The 22,469-nt window shown below is 35.4% G+C and overlaps 1 protein-coding gene across 8 annotated transcripts in view; it reads right to left on the bottom strand.

Moving 5' to 3' along the window:
* Nucleotides 1-20,861, bottom strand: part of STXBP5L (syntaxin binding protein 5L) — a 440,807-nt gene extending 419,946 nt beyond the window's left edge. For 2 of the 8 annotated variants that reach the window (XM_064374675.1, XM_064374681.1), the window contains exons 1-2: nucleotides 19,733-19,855; nucleotides 19,412-19,608 (exon numbers count right to left, since the gene is read on the bottom strand). In XM_064374675.1, coding sequence (XP_064230745.1) covers nucleotides 19,412-19,608; nucleotides 19,733-19,838 — 303 coding nt within the window. In that variant the 5' untranslated portion in view covers nucleotides 19,839-19,855. Of the gene's footprint in view, nucleotides 1-19,411; nucleotides 19,609-19,732; nucleotides 19,858-19,975; nucleotides 20,106-20,776 lie in introns of those variants that run through there. The other 6 variants (XM_064374678.1, XM_064374682.1, XM_064374676.1 and 3 more) reach the window with 5 other exon arrangements.
* Between the last annotated feature and the right edge of the window lie 1,608 nt (nucleotides 20,862-22,469).

The following is a 22,469-nucleotide window of genomic DNA, read 5'->3' as shown; positions in this document are numbered from 1 at the left end:
GATATTCAACAACCTTAAAGAAAAGAACTTTCAACCCAGAATTTCATATCCAGCCAAACTAAGCTTCATAAGTGAAGGAAAAATAAAATCCTTTATGAACAAGCAAGTACTCACAGATTTCATCACCACCAGACCAGCTTTACAAGAGCTCCTGAAGGAGACACTACACATAGAAAAAAACAACCAGCACCAGCCACTCCAAAAACGCACGAAATGGTAAAGAGCAGCAACACAATGAAGAATCTGCATCAACCAATGGGCAAAACAGCCAGCTAGCATCAAAATGACAGGAGCAAACTCACACATAACAATATTAACCCTAAATGTAAATGGACTAAATGTCCCAATCAAAAGACACAGACTGGCAAATTGGATAAAAAGCCAAAACCCATCAGTGTGCTGTATCCAGGAAACCCACCTCACATGCAAGGATACATAAAGGCTCAAAATAAAGGGATGGAGGAAGATTTACCAAGCAAATGGAGAGCAAAAAAAAGCAGGAGTTGCAATTCTCATCTCTGATAAAATAGACTTTAAAGCAACAAAGATCAAAAGAGACAAAGAAGGACATTACATAATGATAAAAGGATCAATGCAACAAGAAGAGCTAACGATCCTAAATATATATGCACCTAATACAGGAGCACCCAGATACATAAGGCAAGTTCTTAAAGACTTACAAAGAGACTTAGACTCCCACACATTAATAGTGGGAGACTTCAACACACCATTGTCAATATTAGACAGATCAACGAGACAGAAAATTAATAAGGATATCCAGGACTTGAACTCAGACCTGGAACAAGCAAACCTAATAGACATTTACAGAACTCTCCACCCCAAATCCACAGAATATACATTCTTCTCAGCACCACATCACACCTACTCTAAAATTGACCACATAATTGGAAGTAAATCACTCCTCAGCAAATGCAAAAGAACGGACCATAACAAACAGTCTCTCAGACCACAGTGCAATCAAGTTAGAACTCAGAATTCAGAAGCCAACCCAGAACCACACAGCTCCATGGAAATTGAACAACTTTCTCCTGAATGTTGACTGGATAAACAATGAAATGAAGGCAGAAATAAAGATGTTCTTCGAAACCAATGAGAACGAAGACACCACATACCAGAATCTCTGGGACACATTTAAAGCAGTCTCTAGAGGAAAATATATAGCAATAAGTGCCCACATGAGAAGAAAGGAGAGAACTAAAATTGACACCCTATCATCAAAATTGAAAGAGCTAGAGGAACAAGATCAAAAAAACTCAAAACCTAGCAGAAGACAAGAAATAACTAAGATCAAAGCAGAATTGAAGAAGATAGAGACACGAAAAACCCTACAAAAAATCAATAAATCCAGGAGCTGGTTTTTTGAAAAGATCAACAAAATAGACAGACCACTAGCCAAACTAATAAAAAAGAAAAGAGAGAATAACCAAATAGATGCAATAAAAAATGATAAAGGGGATATCACCACAGATGCCACAGAAATTCAAACCATCATCAGAGATTATTACAAACAACTCTATGCACATAAATTAGAAAACCTGGAAGAAATTGATAAATTCCTGGACAGTAGCCTCCTCCCATGCCTAAACCAGGAAGAAGTCGAAACCCTGAATAGACCAATAACAAGGTCTGAAGTCGAGGCAGCAATTAAGAGCCTACTACCCAAAAAAAGCCCAGGCCCAGATGGTTTCACAGCCGAATTCTACCAGACATACAAAGAGGAACTGGTACCATTCCTACTGAAACTATTCCAAATAATCCAAAAAGAGGGAATCCTTCCCAAATCATTTTATGAGACCAACATCATCCTAATACCAAAACCCGGCAGAGACTCAACAAGAAAAGAAAACTACAGGCCAATATCCATGATGAACATAGATGCAAAAATCTTCAATAAAATACTGGCAAGCTGATTGCAACAGCACATCAAAAAGCTTATCCACCATGATCAAGTAGCATTCATCCCGGGGATGCAAGGCTGGTTCAATATACGCAAGTCTATAAATGTAATTCACCACATAAACAGAACCAAAGACAAAAACCACATGATTATCTCAATTGATGCAGAGAAGGCCTTCGACAAAATTCAACAGCCCTTTATGCTAAAAACTCTCAATAAACTAGGTATCGACGGGACGTATCTCAAAATAATAAAAGCTATTTATGACAAACCAACAGCCAATATCATACTGAATGGGCAAAAACTGGAAGCATTCCCTTTGAAATCTGGCACTAGACAAGGATGCCCTCTCTCACCACTCCTATTCAATATAGTACTGGAAGTTCTAGCCAGAGCAATCAGGCAAGAAAAAGAAATAAAGGGTATTCGATTAGGAAAGGAGGAAGTCAAATTGTCTCTATTTGCAGACAACATGATTGTATATCTAGAAGACCCTATCACCTCAGCCCAAAATCTCCTGAAACTGATAAGCAACTTCAGCAAAGTCTCAGGATACGAAATCAATGTGCAAAAATCACAGGCATTCCTATACACCAATAACAGACTTAAAGAGAGCCAAATCAAGAACGAACTGCCATTCACAATTGCTACAAAGAGAATAAAATACCTAGGAATACAACTAACAAGGAACGTAAAGGACCTCTTCAAGGAGAACTACAAATCACTGCTCAACGAAATAAGAGAGGAAAGAAACAGATGGAGAAACATTCCATGTTCATGGTTAGGAAGAATCAATATCATGAAAATGGCCATACTGCCCAAAGTAATTTACAGATTCAACGCTATCCCCATCAAGCTACCAATGACCTTTTTCACAGAACTGGAAAAAACCACCTTAAACTTCATATGGAACCAAAAGAGAGCCCGCATAGCCAAGTCAATTCTAAGCAAAAAGAACAAAGCGGGAGGCATCACACTACCGGACATCAAACTCTACTACAAGGCTACAGTAATCAAAACAGCATGGTACTGGTACCAAAACAGAGATATAGACCAGTGGAACAGAACAGAGGCATCGGAGGCGACCCAACATATCTACAACCACCTGATCTTTGACAAACCTGAAAAAAACAAGCAATGGGGAAAGGATTCCCTGTTCAATAAGTGGTGTTGGGAAAACTGGCTAGCCATATGCAGAAAGCAGAAACTGGACCCCTTCCTGACACCTTACACTAAAATTAACTCCAGATGGATTAAAGACTTAAACATAAGACGTAACACCATAAAAACACTAGAAGGAAACCTAGGCAAAACCATTCAGGACATAGGCGTAGGCAAGGACTTTATGACCAAAACACCAAAAGCATTGGCAACAAAAGCCAAAATACACAAATGGGACCTGATCAAACTCCAAAGCTTTTGCATGGCAAAAGAAACAGTCAATAGAGTGAATCGGCAACCAACAGAATGGGAAAAAATTTTTGCAGCCTACCCGTCTGACAAAGGGCTGATATCCAGAATTTACAATGAACTAAAAAAGATTTACAAGAAAAAAACAAACAAGCCCATTCAAAAATGGGTGAAGGATATGAACAGATACTTTACAAAAGAAGACATACATGAGGCCAATAAACATATGAAAAAATGCTCATCATCACTGGTCATTAGAGAAATGCAAATCAAAACTACATTGAGATACCATCTCACGCCAGTTAGAATGGCGATCATTAAAAAATCTGGAGAAAACCAATGCTGGAGAGGATGTGGAGAAATAGGAACACTTTTACACTGTTGGTGGGAGTGTAAATTAGTTCAACCACTGTGGAAAACAGTGTGGCGATTCCTCAAGGACCTAGAAATAGAAATTCAATTTGACCCAGCAATCCCATTACTGGGCATATATCCAAAGGATTATAAATCGTTCTACTATAAGGACACATGCACACGAATGTTCATTGCAGCACAGTTTACAATAGCAAAGACCTGGAACCAGCCCAAATGCCCATCGATGACAGACTGGACAGGAAAAATGTGGCACATATACACCATGGAATATTATGCAGCCATTAAAAACGAGGAGTTCACATCCTTCGTAGGGACATGGATGAACCTGGAAAACATCATTCTCAGCAAACTGACACAAGAACGCAAAATCAAACACCACATGTTCTCACTCATAGGCGGGTGTTGAACAAGGAGAACACATGGACACAGGGAGGGGAGCACTATACACTGGGGTCTGTTGAGGGGGAGGGGGGATAGCGGAGGGGTGGGGAGTTGGGCAGGGATAGCATGGGGAGAAATGCCAGATATAGGTGAAGGGGAGGGAGGCAGCAAATCATACTGCCACATATGCACCTATGCAACAACCTTGCATGTTTTTCACATGTACCCCAAAACCTAAAATGCAATAAAAAAAATAAAATAAAATAAAATAAAATAAAAAAATAGATTACCAACAAAAGGACCAATGGAATCTCTGACAAAAAGAAAGACTAAAGCCATTTTTCCAAAGGATCTCATTGGTTTAAAAGATGGACCTAATAATATGGAGCACATTCTTTGTAATTGTCTCTGATATTTTTCTCTGAGACCAGAATTTAAGATAGATAGTTTATTTACCTGACACTAATCATAAAATACATAGCATCTATATTTAAATATTGTATTACTGTTCTCATTCCTGAGTTCCTTTTTCATTAATGTAGCTTTCATTTCTATTATTGCTGTTTTAATAGTATGAATAAATAGAAGTCTTATGCTTGTAGATTTAGTAACTGTTACTAAATCAGAACTTTAAAATCTTTGGTTCTCTAGCATTTATTCACATGAATTTGACTGTTTTGCTCTAATTTCTTTGGGATTTTCTAATTTAAGTGGAATACAATTATACTGTGAAACAATGTAGTGAGAACGCGTGGTGAAATGAAGGGTAGAGTTTCTGAAGATGATAATGTTGTGAAACATACAGATATAATTACTGTTTAACACAATGAAATAAGCTTGGCCATGAGAATAGTAATAACTACTGCTTTGAGAAAGACAGAAAAGATAGGGACATACGAGAAACTTCTTTGAAAGATGAAAGATCTTTTACGTAAATGTCTAATGTAATTATAAAATTCTAATCCTTCTATTTCTACAAATGTATTAAACATTCAGTTAAAACAAAACAAAACAAAACTTCCTCTCTCAGTAATGGACAGATCACCCAGCCAGAAAGTCAACAAATATCACTGATAAACTACACACTAGACCAAATGGGCTTAATTGGCATTTGCAAAATATTTCACCCAACTGCTGCAGAATACACATTTTTTAAAAAATCAGAACATGGAACATTCTCTAAAATAGACCATATCTTAGGCCATAAAACAAGTTAGAACAAATTCAAAAAAGTAGAAATCATATTACATATCTTTTCTGACCACGATGGAATAAAACTGAAAATCAATAACAAGAGAATACTCAGAAACTACACAAACACCGGGAAATTAAACAACATGCTCCCGAATGACTAATGGGTCAATGAAAAAATTAAAAAGGAAATTTAAAAATTTCTTGAAACAAATGAAAATGCAAATACACTGAAATCTATAAGATACAGCAAAAGCAGTACTAAGAGAGAAGTATATGGCATTAAACACCTAGATCAAAAAAACAGAAAGACTTTAAATAAACAACCTAAGATATACCTCAAGGAACTAGAAAAACAAGAACAATTCGAACTCAAAATTCATACAAAAAGAAACAATAAAGATCAGAAAAGAAACAAATGAAGTTGGGAATAAAAAATAAACACTACAGAAGATCAACAAAATGAAGGGCTTGTTTTTTAAAATGTAAATAAAATAGACAAACCCTTAGCTAGACTAAGAAAAACAAAGAATATCCAAATAAATACCATCAGAAACAAAAAAATTAGAGACATGATAATTGAGACCACAGGAATGTAAGGAATTATTAGACACCACTATGAATAACTATAAAAACAAATTAGAAAACTTAGAAGAAAGGGATAAATTCAATCTACCAAAATTGAATTTATCCCTTTCTTCTAAGTTTTCTAATTTGTTTATATATTCTGGACACATACAACCTACCAAAATTGAACCAGGAAGAAAGAGAAAACCTCAACATACCAATGATGCAGAATAAGATTGAAGCAGTTATAAAAAGTCTCCCACCAAAGAAAAGCCTGATGGTTTAATTGATGAATTCTACCTAACATTTTAAAGAAGAACTAACAGCAATTCTACTCAAACTCTTCAAAAAAATGAAGAGGGAATACTTCCAAACTTATCCTATGAGGCCAGCATTACCAAAACCAGACAAAGACACAACAAAAAAAGAAAACTACAGGCCAGTATCCCTGATTAACACCGATGTGACAATCCTCAACAAATGCAAGACAATAAATGTGATACATCACACTAAGACAACCAAGAACAAAAAGCATACAATCATTTTAATAGATGCTGAAAAAAAAGTTTGATAAAATTCAATATCCTTTTATGAGAAAGACCCTCAGCAAACTGGATAGAAAAGAACATACCTCAAAATAATAAGGGCTACGTATGACAAACCCAAAAGTAACATCATACTGAACAGGGAACATTTGAAAGCCTTTCCTCTAAAATCTGGAACAAGACAAGGATGCCCACCTCCACCATTTTTAGTCAACCTAATGCTGAAAGTCCTGACCATAGCAATTAGGCAAGAGAAAAAAAAAATAAAGGGATATCCAACTTAGAAAAAGGAAGTCAAATTAGCCCTGTTCACAGATGACATGATCTTACACTTACAAAAACCTAAAGATGCCACCAAAAAACTGTTATAACTGACAAGCAAATTCAGTAAAGTTGTAGGATACAAAATCAACATCCAAATATCAGAAGCATTTATATACACATTTAGATCACACCAACAGTGAACAATCTGAACAAGGAAATAAAAAAGCAATCCCATTTAGAATAGCTACAAAGAATATAAAATACCTATGAATACCTATGAATAAATTCAAAGAAGTGAAAGATCTCTACAATGAAAACTATAAAACACTAACAAAGGAATTGAAGAGGATACAAACAAGTGGAAAGAATTCATGCTCATGAATTGAAAAAATTAATATTGTTAAAATGACAATTCTACCCAAAGCAATTTACAGATTCAGTGTGATCTCTATCAAAATACTAATAACATCCTTCATAGAAACAAAAAAAACAATTTTAAAATTTATATGAAACCACAAAATATCCTGAATAGCCAAAGAAACCCTGAGCAAAAAGAGCAAAGCTAGAGGCATCACACTACTTGACTTCAAAATATGCTATAGACCTAAAGTAACCAAATCAGCATGGTACTGGCAGAAACAAAGATACATAGACCAGTGGGATACAACAGAAAACCCAGGTATAAATCCACATATTTACAGCCAACTAATTTTTGATAAAGTTACCAAGAACATTCAGTGGGGAGAGTTTCTTCCAAAAATGGTGCTGGGAAAACTGGCTACCTATATGCAAAATGATGAAACTGGACCCTTTCTCTCACTATATACAGAAACCAAATCAAAATTGATTAAAGATGTGAATTAAGAACTAAAATTATGAATTTACTAGAAGAAAATGCTGGAGAAATGTTCCAAGACATAAGTCTGGGCAATGATTTTTTTGTAAGACCTCAAAAGTGTACACAATGAAAGCAAAAATAGAAAATGGGATTGCATCAAGCTAAAAATCTTCTGTATAGCAAAGGAAACCATCAACAAGGTAAAGAGACAACCCACAGAATGGGAGAAAATATTTGCAATCTGTTCATCTCAGAAGGGATGAATAACCAGAATATATAATGAACTCAAACAACTCAATAGCAAAAATAAATAATCTGAGTTTTAAATGGACAAAAGATCTGAATAGACATTTCTCAAAGAAGACATACAAATGGCCAACAAGTATATGAAAAATGCTCAACATCACTAATCATCAGGGAAATGCAAATCAAAACTACAATAAGATATCATCTCACTCCAGTTAAAAAGGCTTTTATAAAAAAAGACAGGGAATAATGAATGCTGGCAAGACAGGGGAACTCACATATGTTGGTAGGAATGTAAGTTAGTACAGCCAGTATGGAAAACTGCATGGAGGTTCCTCAAAAAACTAAAAATAGAACAACCATATGATCCAGCAATTCCACTACTGGATATATGTCCAAAAGAAAGGAAATCAGTATATCAAAGAGATACTGGCACTCTTATGTTTATTGCAGCACTACTCACAACAGCCAAAATATAAAATCAACCCAAGTGCCCATCAATGAATGAATGGATGAAGAAAATGCAGTATATATACACACAAGGGAATATTATTCACCCATAAAAAAGAATGAAATCTTGTCACTTGCAGCAACATGAATGTAACAGGAAGTCCTAAGTTAAGTGAAATAAATCAAGCACAGAAAAACAACTATCACATGTTCTCACTCATGTAAAAGCTAAAAAGTACATCTCATGAAGACAGAGAGTATATTGGTTACCTCCTGGAAGGAGGGTGAGAAAATGAAGAGAAGTTGATTAATGGGTACAAATATATATTTTGATAGAAGAAATAATATTGTGTTTAATAGATCAGTAAGGTGACTATAGTTTACAATGATCTATTCTACATTTCAAAATAGCTAAAAGAGAATAATGCTAATGTTTTTAGCATAAGGCAAAGACAAATATTTAAGGTGATGGATATCCCAATTACACTGATTTGATGTTTACAAACTATATGCGTATTAAATTACCATATGTACCCCCAAGATATGTACATCTATTTGTATCAATTTAAAAGTATTAAATTTTTAAAAGCAAAAAAGTACCCAAATCATTTTTCAAAAAAAAATTTTTAAGAAATTAGAGTCTGTTAGCAGAGAATAAAGAAGCATGATTTAAAGATAATTATTTGATAAATATACTGAGCTGACCCAGATTAAATACTTTTCAATTCTTTCAAAAAAAAATTGGTGAATAAAAGAGAAACTTAGGAAACTTAAAGAGTTATTTTGGTATGTTAATAGTCTCAATAAGTATTAGACTTGTTAGGGAAATGAAATTGTACCAAAAAATATTATTTTAGACATTTTCCAGGTTCTTTTATTTTAGAATAAATCAGCTTTTAGCCAAGAAGATATAAATGGAAATTAACATAAGCTAAGGCAAAGAAAAATATCAAACACATCATAAAATAATTTAAAAATAGTAGAAATACAAGGAAAAAAGAAAAGAAGGAACAGGGAGCAAAAATCCTGAGCCATTGAAAAAATAGAAGGGAGTTTCATAAAGTTAAAAAACATGAATTAAAGTTCACATGATGCAAACTATTCTGTTTATCAAATAAAAATATAACTGGTTCATAGTGTGCTTGTCTTGCAAAGTCATTCCTAAAAAAAAAAAAGGTTGCCCAATTAAAAAGTCTAGTTTAGAATTATATATAAAATACGATTTCAATAAATGTTTAAATAATAAGTAACTGAATTCACCAAATAGTTAGTGGGGAGCTATGACAGAGCACAAGAATATTCAGTATCACCTGAAACAACAAAAAAGTTTTGGTTAAGATGGAACTGGAAAAAGCAAAGAAAGATCCAACAATAAACTACCATAGGATGGCAGAGAATCAGAATAAGGTACTTTTTGAATTATGTAAGTAATCAATAAATGTAGTGTATAGATTATTTATAAATGGAACTCAATAAATCAAAATGTGTTTCACATCTGTATTCTAATCCTCTTCTTATCACTTTCCAACTCAGTTCTTCAAGTATATTCAGACTATTAGCCCACGTGTTGGAAACATTATAACTTAGAAGAAATCTAAGTTACTAATAAAACAGACTTTGTTCAATTCACTTTCAGCTTTTTGCTAGACAATTCTAAGTAACTGTAGAGTGAATCCTTATCAAATGTTCTATTCTTTCACTTAAGAGCTATACAAAATTGAATCTCATCCTATCCCTCAAATAATTTATTTCATGGATAAAAATCAGTAATATTGAGTACAACTTAAAGAATCCATCCCACTTTTATTCACTTTGACACATACTATGTCTTTTATGACACTTTTTTCTAACATTCTCAGCAAACCCTACACTATAGTAGCATCACAAAATAGTACAAAACTCTTAGGATGTCCTAAAAATATACTTTTTCCCATTCCTTAAAGAATGTTACCATGTGTAGAAAACATTTAAAAGTTCTCTATTTGTCATCTTGTGGTACAGTGAACAACCCACCTACTTCCTCACATAAAGCCTTCTAGTTCATAAAGAAATCAGGGCAAAGAGATTTTTTTTTCATTAATATACACAAAAGCACAAGATAGCTAATCTTATCAAAAACCCTGTGACTTTACACAGATTGAATTAAGATAACTTCAAGTAAAAATGCAATATGGAGCTTGCTTGGATCCCAATCTAAACAAATCAACTACAAAAAGACAATATGGGACAACTGAGGGAATTTAAACATTAACTACATATTATATAAAGAAATGTTAATTGTTTTCTGCTATGATAATGGGCTTTACAATTATAGTGTAAGCACAGGGTGAGGGGAATTGTTTATCTGCTCTGTAAAGTTTTTTACAGATGGAAGTGTACAATGTCTGAGATTTGCTTTAAAATAATGAAATGTAAGAGTAGTAAATAAGAGAATATAAATAAGCAAGATTTGCCAAGGATGATCATTGTTGAAGCCAGGGGTTCAATACTATTCTCACTGTTCTTGTGTGTTTAAAATTTTCCATAAAATAAAACACAAAAACAGGTGAACATCTAAGTAGAGAGAATAACAGCCCCCAAAGAACTTGTGAATATGTTAGGTTATATGGCAGAGGGGAATTAAGGTTGCAGATGGAATGAAGATTGCTAATCAACTAATCTCATAATGGGGAGATTAACCTGGATTATCCTGGTGGGCCCAATGTAATCATAAGGATCCTTAAATGTAAAAAAGGGAAGCAGGAAAGTCAGTGTCAGAGTGGTGAGGTGTGGGAAAGATCAACTGGCTTTGAAAATGGAAGGGGGCTGGTTTTGAAGATGGGAGGGGGCCATCAGTCAAGGAATTGTGATCAGCCTCTAAAAGCTGCAAGACTCAAGAAAACAAATCTCCCCTACAGCCTCCAAAAGGAATGCAGTTCTGTGAACACATTAATTTTAGCCCAGTGGCATCCATTTCATACTTCTGACCTCCATAACAATAAGATGGTAAATTTGTGTTGTTTAAAGCCAATAAATTTTTGTTAACTGAAGCAGCAATACAAAAGTCATATAATCTTCCAGAAGAATCACGTTTTTATTTACGTGAAAGGACAAAGCACAGATTTTACTTAGAATTCAAACAAAATATGTGTTATTATCAGGTAAGGAGAAAAATTCTAAATTAGATACCTACTGTTTTATTTTATTTACTTATTTATTTATTTATTTTAGAGACAGGGGTCTTGGTATGTTGCCCAGATTGGAAGACTACTAGTGGCTATTCACTATCACAGTGCACTAAAGCCTCCAACTCCTGCCTCCCCCTCAGCTTCCCCAGTAACTGGGACTACAGGCATGTGCTACCATGCCTGCCCCTTGCTATTTTAAAAGGCAAATTTTGCCTCTATTCCCCACCCTACCATTTCCTTTCTGGTAGCTTCAATTGCTTTTCTGTGGCTTAATTATATCACCACCCTTACAGTGTACCAAAATGATATTAAAATATACTGTCTCTGCTATTTTTTCACCACTTTTCTTTTCTATAAAATCAACTCCTCACATATCTCCCCTACATCTACTCTTAGTACTGATGCTACCAATTATATCCTTTATTATAGTGTTGATCTTAATTCTATCCATCACCTTAATGAAAATATGTTTAACCTAATCAATTTCCTCTTGGCCTAATCCATTTGTCTCTGACAATTTTGTGTTGTTTGTTTGTTGTTTTGAAGTTGGTTTTGTTTTTATTATCTTTTACCACTCCACAGAGCTGGGACATGCCTGAATTTCTCTCTTAATATTCTTTGTAAAAAATGCTTCAGATTACCTGCCTCTACTCCTGAGTTTTCCTCATATCATCTGCTCAGTTCTTTTTTGTCTCTTTAGCTAGTTTTACATTTTCCATCTACATGGATGTTTACCAACTGTAAGCATTTCCCCCAGATTCAATCTAATTTCAAAATTTATTATACTATGCATAATATTCAAACTTTTACAGTTTACAGATTTATAGACAGGTTTTTAGTCAATTTATAGGAACAAATTAAACTGAACATTAACCAATCCAATTAGTTTTCTGGAGAGTATAATTTTATTGTGTTCATTTTGGCAAAGTAAAAATAAAAGAAAGATAAAAGAAGTATAATAATTTTCTCTCAATTTCAATCTTTACTTTCTAAATCCAGGTATTAAATTGGCATGTAAAACCACCATTACAAAATGATCAGTTTTATTTATAATAAAATTCACATATCCAAATAAGATGTTGATTTTATGGCTATTATCAATTCAAAGAGGTATTTATTGAATACATGTAATCCAATTATAAAACATTTAACTGAAACTAAAACACTAAATACTGTATTTTCAATTTCAAATTCATTATACTGATTATACAGCATCATTATATGTCATTATACTCAAAATAATTCTATACACCATCAATAGTAACTGGTAATTTTGGGCTTCTAATGAAACAAAAATCATATTCTTCTTTTTAATATGTTAGATAAATCCAGAATATATCATAGGTGATTTTGCTGACAAATCAATCCCAGAAAGCATTATTTCATTCTTACCACAGTCATTTAGCTGAGAACAGTTTATGTCTTGTTTTTAAAAGTGTATAATAAATAAAATATCTTTTCAACAATAAACATGCCAAAATACCTTCTTGCTGCATTTCTTCAGGACTATAATGGTGAAGCCTCTCTCTAGGTATCATGGTGGACCTATTATATACTTTTTGGAGGGCTTATATTCTAGTTTTTACAACTACCTTCTCTAAATCCTTTAAATATTATTTCTAATTTTGGCTGTATAAAACTTAATCAATGATTTTTTACTAGTCCTCATAAATTTTAGTATTATTTAGAAAATTATGAAATATTGGCCAGGCGCTGTGGCTGACGCCTATAATCCCAGCACTTTGGGAGACCGAGGAGGGTGGATCACGAGGTCAAGAGATCGAGACCATCCTGGTCAACATGGTGAAACCCCGTCTCTACTAAAAATACAAAAATTAGCTGGGCACGGTGGCGTGCGCCTGTAGTCCCAGCTATTCGGGAGGCTGAGGCAGGAGAATTGCTTGAACCCAGGAGGCGAAGGTTGCGGTGAGTCGAGATCGCGCCATTGCACTCCAGCCTGGGTAACAAGAGCGAAACTCCGTCTCAAAAAAAAAAAGAAAAGAAAAAAGAAAGAAAATTAGGAAATATTATTCAAAATACTTAATCTATATTTTTAAATAAAAACACTAGTATATTGTGCACATTAAAAGATTAGTCTTTCAAATATTAAAAAGAATTAAGAAAAGTTATCCTTTTATAACTAAAAATGAAAATAACTGTCACTATAAACAAAAGCTTTTTTATAAAGATCATCATTTTGATATTTAAATAGGAACAAACACTTCCATTTTCTCTGAGAAAAACAAACTCGATTTGAAAGTTTAAAGTAGGGCTTCTACTTGAGACCTTTAATGAATATAGTCAAAGTTGTTGCTATTTAACCAATATTATAAACAGCTTTACAGAACTGTAATATAGGAAATCAATACAATCATCCTATTGTTAAAAGTAAATATAAAACTTAATCCTAAGATTTTTCACAGGCACATTTTCAAGTGAGGGCAGAAAAAGATCTACTGAAATGCACTAAACTTTAAGAAACAGAAATTTGGTTTACTCACTGATAATGATCCTACAGATAAACATACTTGGAAATTATGTTACAATTTTCAATTAGCTCTATATCAGAAATACATGAAGTATGACCACACTATTTAAGAACATAAGAACCACCATACTACACAAGACCAACAATCCAATTTGCTGACAAATACTAGCACCAAAGGACTTTTCATGAGAAAATGTGATTGCCCTCTAGGTAACTTTAAAAACTTATAAACATACTTTCTACTCATCTGTAATCCTTTACTCAAACCTGCCCCTATACCCTTATGCTCTCAGGATAGATGAAGAAGACAGCCTGGAGTACTGAACAATCTGGCTTTGGTTTCTGGTTCTTAAAAGAAAAAAATATTTAATTCTTTCTGGTTCTTATGCTTGTTAGCACCTCAGTAGCTTGTTAGCATCTCAGTAGCTTAATTCTTCGTTGTTTGTCTCCATTACCATTCTTAAAGGTGCCTCTACTGTGCTTCTTGGTGACAGGAGCATGAAGTCATTGTCAGAAGCTAAATCCATAATCAGTAATCCAACTGTACTACCTTTTATTTTACTAGTTTATAAGTATAGAAATGAAACAAATCCACATATCTCAGAGAATCTGTTATTCTTTTTATGGATGAAAACTTCATAACTGTGGAACTGTGATCATGATTTTGTGCCGATCTCAGTTGCAAAACCACTCAAATAAAATGGAATGAAATTAGGAGAATGTGGACAATGGAAATCTTGAGGAAAAGATAGTATTCAAGGATATCTTGGCATTTAATCTCCTTTCAGCTTGCTAGGGTCCTGGAAAGCCCAACTCTCTATAGTCCATGCTTGTATTTCCAGTCTATTCCTATTTACCCGGTATGATCTGATACTACATCAGGTATGAGGATCATTATTATAAGTCCATTTCCCTGCAAAAGTTATACTAGTTACCTACATGTTGTCTCTGACATCATGACCATTTAAAAAATAGTTATAAATGTTTATGAATAGTGAGTTGACTAATTTAAGAGTTTATTCAGAAATTTAGGGATTATGTCATCTGGTCTGGTAATACACTTATTTGTTTTTGGTAATATACTTATTTTTGTCTATTTTATTAATGAGGTCTAGAATATCCCATGTGTTTGTCACTGTCAATCTAAAATTTCTGAGCTGGTCCCAAAAAATATCATTTAGAAATAATAATACTCCTAATATCTTCCTCAATAAAAACTGAAATAAATTTAATTGAATCTCTTACAATCTTCTTTTCTATATCTCTTTGAAAAGCATATACCATGTTCCTAAAGTAGTATCACTCTTTCACTAGATGCTCTCTATCTCTTTATATAAAATTTATTTCATAAAAGCAACTCCAAGAAGCTGTTCAAAATAATGTCTAGTTTGTTTTTAACACACCATTCTTTATAGCTTCCTTGTTCTAATTTATTCATTAATTTGCTCAACAAATATTTGACTGCCTTCAATGGGCCAGGCACTGTTCTATACACAGATGATACACATGTGAAAAAAATAAACCCTTGTTTTATACATATCACTGTATATATAATCTAGAAGGACTTGACACTTGGTTTCCTTCAAAAGCATGTAAGGTCTTACTCTGCTTTAAATAAACCAAAACTAAAAGTTGTACATATGAATTTGGAAAGGTTTATGGAAGAGAAGTCCACACAGAACTATAATCACAGAACCAATATTCAACAGAAAAACTTAGTCATTTATCAAATGATTTGTAAATTGAATAGTTAGATGTTTTAAGTTGAAATAAAATGTTTAAGCCATAAATAAGTAGTAACTGCTTTCTGCTTTAATATCTTTTTCAATTAATCAACCAATCATGTATATGCATCTTTATTCATTTAAAAAGTGTATCAAGTGCCCACTACAATGGTTCTCACTAATGGCTGTGCACTGGAATCTCCTGTGGGGCCTTTCAAAAAAAAAAATGCAAGTGCCTAGGACTCATGCCTAGAGATTTTGATTCTCTAAGACTGAAGCGATGTTGGAAATCTCTATTTTAAACACCAGAGTTGAGAATTACTGGCCAGCTAGATAACGGACACCTTACCAATGAGAAGGAAACAAAAAAACACATTTATTTGCCTCTCAAAGAGTTCATAGTATAATGGCAGTGACAGATTTTCACTTTTTTAATCACAAGAAGGTGCTAAATTCACACTATAGGTGTATGCCAGATGCTACAGAAAAACATAGAAGAGGTTTAAAAAAAAAAAAGAACCCTGGTGGATAGTTGAGGCCACAGTGGTCAGAGCTACTCTCATAGAGGTGATGTTTGAACTATTAGGTAAAGGGCAGCTGGGAATTTTCCAATTATATGAAGGTAGAAAAGGTGTTCTAGTCAGAAACAATAGAATGAGAGAAGGCATTGAGATATAAGAAAATACAGTGCTTTTTAGGGAATGCAGTATACTTAAGGAATCAAGGAAATGAGAATGGAAAGGTAAACAGGAATCCCTTTTGAAGGAAACCCTATACACATCAAGGTAAGTGATCTGAAATTTACTGTATAGAGCAATAGTTTCAAGTTGTATTTCACAGAATTCAAGTTCAGGAAAGGCAGTTCATGTATTTCACAAATAACTGGACAATGCAGGCATTCAAATGCATATACATTCTGAACTTAGATTGCAGTAACCCAATGCATTAACTTTTTTTTTTTCTGATCTTGCATCAAAGTTTCTTCTGCTATTTCTATGGCTTTGAACTTCTTATAGATATGTTGTTTATTAGAAGGGTATAGCTTTATACTTTCACGTTTTTAAGGCTAGCAAATGTCCTACTACCTTTCTATGGATGATATACACAACAAAAACAAAATATAAAAAACAATGTTTTTTTGATTGGCTGTATAATTTCTTCTTATAATTTCTAAAACAAATGTGTGCCCATAAGGTGCCACATTTATTTGTTTTAATAGATGTTATTTACTGTGGTTTCAAATAAGACTTTCATTGTAAGAGCATCATTGCTCTAGGAAAATCAACATAGAATTTTTGGCAAGGAAATGACATAATTAACATTATATTTCAGAAATAGCCATTATATTTCAGAAATAGCCATTATTGTAAAAAAAAAAAAAAAAAAAGAAGTATAATAAGGTAAAACAAGAAGTAAAGAGATCAGTTAGAAAGTGATTTCAAGAGACCAAGCAAGACAATATGATGAAATGAACAAGTACTAGGGATGGAGAAAAGATCATACATTTCAGAAATACTAAGGAAATAGAATAGATGGGATGTGATGACTAATCAAATAGTAGAGAGGAGGGTGGCTTTCAAACAGCCAACTCTAGATTTATACTTTAGTCTTGCCCATATTGAAAAGGTAGAAGCACCCAGAACATGACAACTCCTTAGTACTCAGAATAGAATGTTTTTTGCACATTTAATCAGTAAGTCTATGAACCTAAATAAAGTCCCCATTTCAGCAATGGTTCTAATTTTTTGATTTTCTTAGTTCATTTTTATATATTTTATTATAGGCCAGGTAAGTATAATACAGTCATATAACTACTTTTAAAAATTAACTATATCCCTATCCAAAGATGCTATAGTATTTTCCACATTTAATAAGACCTCAATACTATTAGTGGACAACTTATATAGCTATCTATCTTATAATTTATTTGAAAATCATAAGCTAATATTATTACAACCCACAAGTTACATTCATTCCACTATAAACAGATGATTTTAGAAACTTTAACAATAATATTAATATATCATTTATCATCCTTTCCATTTATGCATTGCCTTCACCTTGTCTTGTCTGATCTTCCCAATAACCCTCTTTTAGTTAGGGAGAGCAGATATGCTTATTCCCATACTACAGATGCAGAAATCAAGGCTCAAGGGAGATAAATGGTTTGCCCAAGATTATATGGCTGTTAACTAGCAGAATTTTAAATAAAACCCAAATTTTCTGATTCCTAGGTCAATGGTCTTCCTATCACGCCATATTTTTAAAGTTGTATGTATTTAACTTCTGCCACTTCCTATGACTATCTCTTGCCTGAATAAATAGGAAGGTAACTATGTATTCCTTACTCTCTTGCATTCACCCATTTCCTTGAAGTTTTTTATTTAAAACCTCTCTACAAGCTTTATAACCTCAGCAGCCCAATGCCATTCTGCTTCAGAAGTCTATCTTTTCTATACCAATTTTACCTATAGTAAAATTCTCCTATATCACTATCATATACATGAATTGAGAGAATTTGGAAAAATATTTCAGAATCTGATCACAAAAATTACAAATACAATGAAGATTAGAGAATTAGGGCATAATTCCCCTGCCTAACAGTTCAAATTTGACCTCCAAGACTCTTTTACAATTGTCTCATAACCACTATTGAGCCCTTCCCTAATCTAACAGAATATCTGTTATTTCTATTGAAGAAAAAAAAACATTACTGTACGCAAATTTCACAAAGTAGTTTAGAATTAAATCTGTTTATCTAACTTAACTCTAAATAAACTTCCTTTTATGTAAACTAATAACTGTAGATTTAATGTTTGTATAATGACCCTGCTAGGAATATAGACTGAGGCAGTGATCGAAATTTATCTCTTGTGGTAAACATATATCACTTGTTTACCACAAAAATAATTTTAATAATTTCAACAAAACTTTTGTGAAAGAATTTTAAACATTGTTAATTTCTGTAATTTTGCAAGTTTTCTATTTCTTTTTATGTAGCCAAACACATTTACAAAAGTATATTTATTTATATTACACAAATAACTTAGTAGCTTTTGTTGCATATAATAGGCACATTTCAAGACAACTCAAAAAAGGGCAATAAAATTATAAATCACTTTATGTCATAAAATATAACAACTATAACAATAACAATATCTCTATACATTAACCTAATGCTTGTTTTATAAATTCTCATCTCTACCTATCAGAAACTGTCTTTTGCATATTCATTAGAAGTTCAATATCAAAGTATAATTACATAAAATGTTTTCTCACTAAACCAGAACACAGGCTATTTTTTAGTTCTTACAAATATAACAAGTTCTTACAAGCCTGTGCATTTGTCTATTTATTTATGAAGAGTTCAAGAATGTGGAGGTGTTTTTATTCAGAATTTTAAAGCAATGTCATTGGCCCCCTTAAAACAGACATATTTTCCTATTATCTACTTAATTCTAGCAATATGTTAGTAGCTTTATTCATTTCATACTGAACAGTGAAATAACAATTATTTTCTCTGACAACACAGAAAACCAAATGACTATTTTCTTCTTCAGTTAATGTAATACATAAATATTAAAAATTTTGTCCACTATTGGGTCTTAACATTGTCTTGTAAATTCTACTTTTTGTGTGTGCTAATTTCCCCCTTAAACTATCATTGCTTTTTAAGTTGATGCCTGAAATATCTATTAATTCAAACTGATCTACCCACAGAGCTTGCTGCACCAGACTCTGATGCTGGCATCTCAACAGTTTCCAGTCCCTGGTGTGTTTTCCCCCGTTGTTTCCTCATAACAGTATAATAAAGAAATGATAGGCTTTAAGCCAATTCAAAACTTACCTTGCAAATCTGGAAATACTCCGAAGTCAGGGTTTCCTGAATTTCCTCTCTGAGAACCCCTGCAGTCCCTGCAGGATGTACGGAACCACTTCCAGCCCCACCACCACTGTTACTGCCACTGCTGCTACCACTGCCAGGGGAGGAGGCAGTTAAGCCATCCAAAACTTTTCGGAAATTAAACTTCTTCATTTTACACACTGTTGAGAAATTCAAAGGAAAAAGGAAAGGGTGACTTAACATACGGAATTAGACCTTGGTAAAGCCTTCCTCTTTTCATTAGTCAAGTCAGTACCCATTTTATTAGCCTTGGTTATAACCGACCTGAAAAAAGAGGCTTCGTTTTGTCAAATTTTAATTCTAAAAAGCATATCCTTTTAAAGAGGATAAATATAACACAACTCCAAAAGCAACAGTATTCCCTCCTCATACATCAGATTTTCAAGGACTGTATCCCCAGCTGTAGCTACGCTTTATCAGCACTGAGGTAAAAATAAAAGGCAGTGTCATCATCGTCATTAGCATTATATCATCATTATTATACAATCAAACCAGAGCCCAACAGACCAAGACTCCGTTTCTCTCTTAAGGGCGGGCTTTCCTTCTTCGAAACGTTCAGCTCAAAATATTTTATTTTCAGAAAAACGATGTTGGGGGAGCCGGTATTTACTCTGCCACCACCTTCCGGGCTCTTCTCCCATCATCTTCAACGCTTCCTTTTTTGTCAATAGGAGAGGCGGGGGGAGGTGGGGGGTGGGAGGGGACTTTTTCTATTCCCCATCCCCCAGCAGCCCGGACCCCAAAACATCTGCGAGTGACCCACAGCAACAGCTGCGGGGGGGAGGGGCGAACGGCGACGCCGTCTGCTTCCACTTGTCCCTCTGCCTCCCCCTCACCTCCCTCCCTGTGTCCTCTTTCCCCCTTCTCCCCATCTCCTGCTCCCCTCCTTCCACCTCTGCCCGCAGCCGCCACCGCGCTCTACCGCCTGCTAGCCCGCCGGCCGTCCGCTCCCCCCGCGGCACGACGGCCGCTCTCGAGGGAAGTGAACCGTTGGCTGCGACTACTGCGGCCCGAGTCCCGCCTCAGCCTGCTGGGCGCTCAGAGCCGCCGCTCCCGCTGTCCCTCCCCCGGCCCGAACGCTGAGGTGCCGGGCTCTGGCCCGCGGGCGCGCGAACAAACACCTCACACCGAGCATTCGCGCGCCCAGCCAGAACACACACAAACACCCTCACACCGGCATTCGCGCGCAGGTGCGCTCGTTCTCCTTCTCTCTCTCCTCGCTCTCACACACACACAGGTGTGAGGGAGCCACAGCCGTACGGCGGCTGAGTCCCACAGGGATGACTATCTGACCCAGGACTTAGGCACCTTCTTCAGACGCCAGTCGCCGCCTGCCAGCCCGGGAAGCCTAGGGCGCAGAGGGAGGCGGGCTCACAGGCGTGGGTCCGGCCGGGCTCGGGCCACTTCTCCAATCCCTCTGTTCTCGGCGCCTGGCGCTCTCCGAGGTCCTACCCGACCAGGCAGGCTTTAGCGCAGGCTCCGCCTTCCCGCCGTGGGAGGCAGGCCCCGCCCCCTGGCCGGCCTTTCGCTCGCCCCGCCCCGCTTCTTCCCCAGCCAAGCCCGGCGGTGAAGCGGGCGGAGTGCCCAGGGACGTCAAAAGGCGGGAGTAGCTTCGGCGCCAATCCTAGATTCGATAGGGCAAGTTCCGTGGTCTCTAGGGCGGAAGAAATCTGTGGATAGGCCGAAGGTAAAGCCAATGACAGTGGGAGGGGAGAATTTAGAAAAGTAGGTGAGGTATTTGATTGACAGCTGTATTGACCAGTATGCTGGGGGTCGTGCTCTGGGGGCTGTAATTGGCTTTACCTGTTGAAGGACGCAGGTGTGAGACAATAGAATGCCTCGTGCGAATTTGGGCGCCTGGAGTCTGAGGCTGCGGGGAGGGTTGCTTATCTTAGGTATGGCTCTGGACAGTATGGTGAACTGGGCAAGTGTTTTGCAGCTTTTCACTTTCGCGAGCCTCTTCCCGCTCTTCAGGTGCATCTATCTGGCTCCCGTCACTCCCCTGCTACCTGCACTTAAACCTGTCTCTGTGATTAACCCCTGCTGCTACCTAATAATGACTTAATTGTTCGTATCTGCCAGAGAGAATTGTATTTCAATACTTTCAGAATATATAGCCTTCTAGAGCCTAAGGAATCGATTGTTCTAATAAGTAGAATTACTCCTTCCCCCTCATCCTCACATATACAAAAATATTTATTTAATTTCTTCAAAGAAACATTTCTCAGTTTGCAAACTATGAAGAATATATTTAAGTTCTTTTTGTGAGTCACAATAATCATTTTGAAAGTTGCATTATTCACTGCAGGAAAAAAAAAATGTATCAGGATAGATTTGGTTCTGAGCCCTGACCTGGTATTGAACTGGGGAAAATTTGGACCCCAACGTTTTTGCAAAATGAAGGGCAGTTCGGCGGGCCACAGCTAACTGAGACTTCAATTTGGGCATCGCCACAGATGTCTTAATATTGTCCAGATATTGTCTTACATCTTACAAACCTAGAATGACCTCGTTTTTCTTTTCTTCTTTTTCTTTTTCACCTCTCCTCTTCTCGCTCTCTCTTTTCTCTCAATCAAGAGAGAGAGTGGGAAGGAGGAAGCATGAGACTTGAAGGATGATAAGATGAAATAGAACTCAGTTTTTCAGATCCTCAGCTCAATGTTGAATCTTGCTATCCTGAATGATTATTTCATTCCTTTTGGGACTCCCTATACTGCTGGTAGTCTCTCATTGCCACAGCTAGACAGTAACCTTCTTGAAGGTAACCATGGAATTGTATATTTCTCCCAGATTATTTAGCACCAGACACAATATTTCACTTAAAATAATCACTAAGGGTTTTGAAGAGTTGGTTTATTAATGTTTTTTATTAAAGATATATAAGTTGGTATCCAATTACATAATGTTTGAAAGGGGTAAAAATAATGGTGGAAACAAATGCTATGTCTGATGCAAACTAGATCATGATAGGATTCCAAATTCTATGTTGGGTTCCTAACAA

Source organism: Aotus nancymaae, unplaced genomic scaffold, assembly GCF_030222135.1.
Source record: "Aotus nancymaae isolate 86718 unplaced genomic scaffold, 86718_ANA_hifiasm-v0.15.2.pri h1tg000011l, whole genome shotgun sequence".
Taxonomy (NCBI): domain Eukaryota; kingdom Metazoa; phylum Chordata; class Mammalia; order Primates; family Aotidae; genus Aotus; species Aotus nancymaae.
Note: the sequence above shows the minus strand (reverse complement) of the source record. Positions and strands in the feature narration are given on the sequence as shown.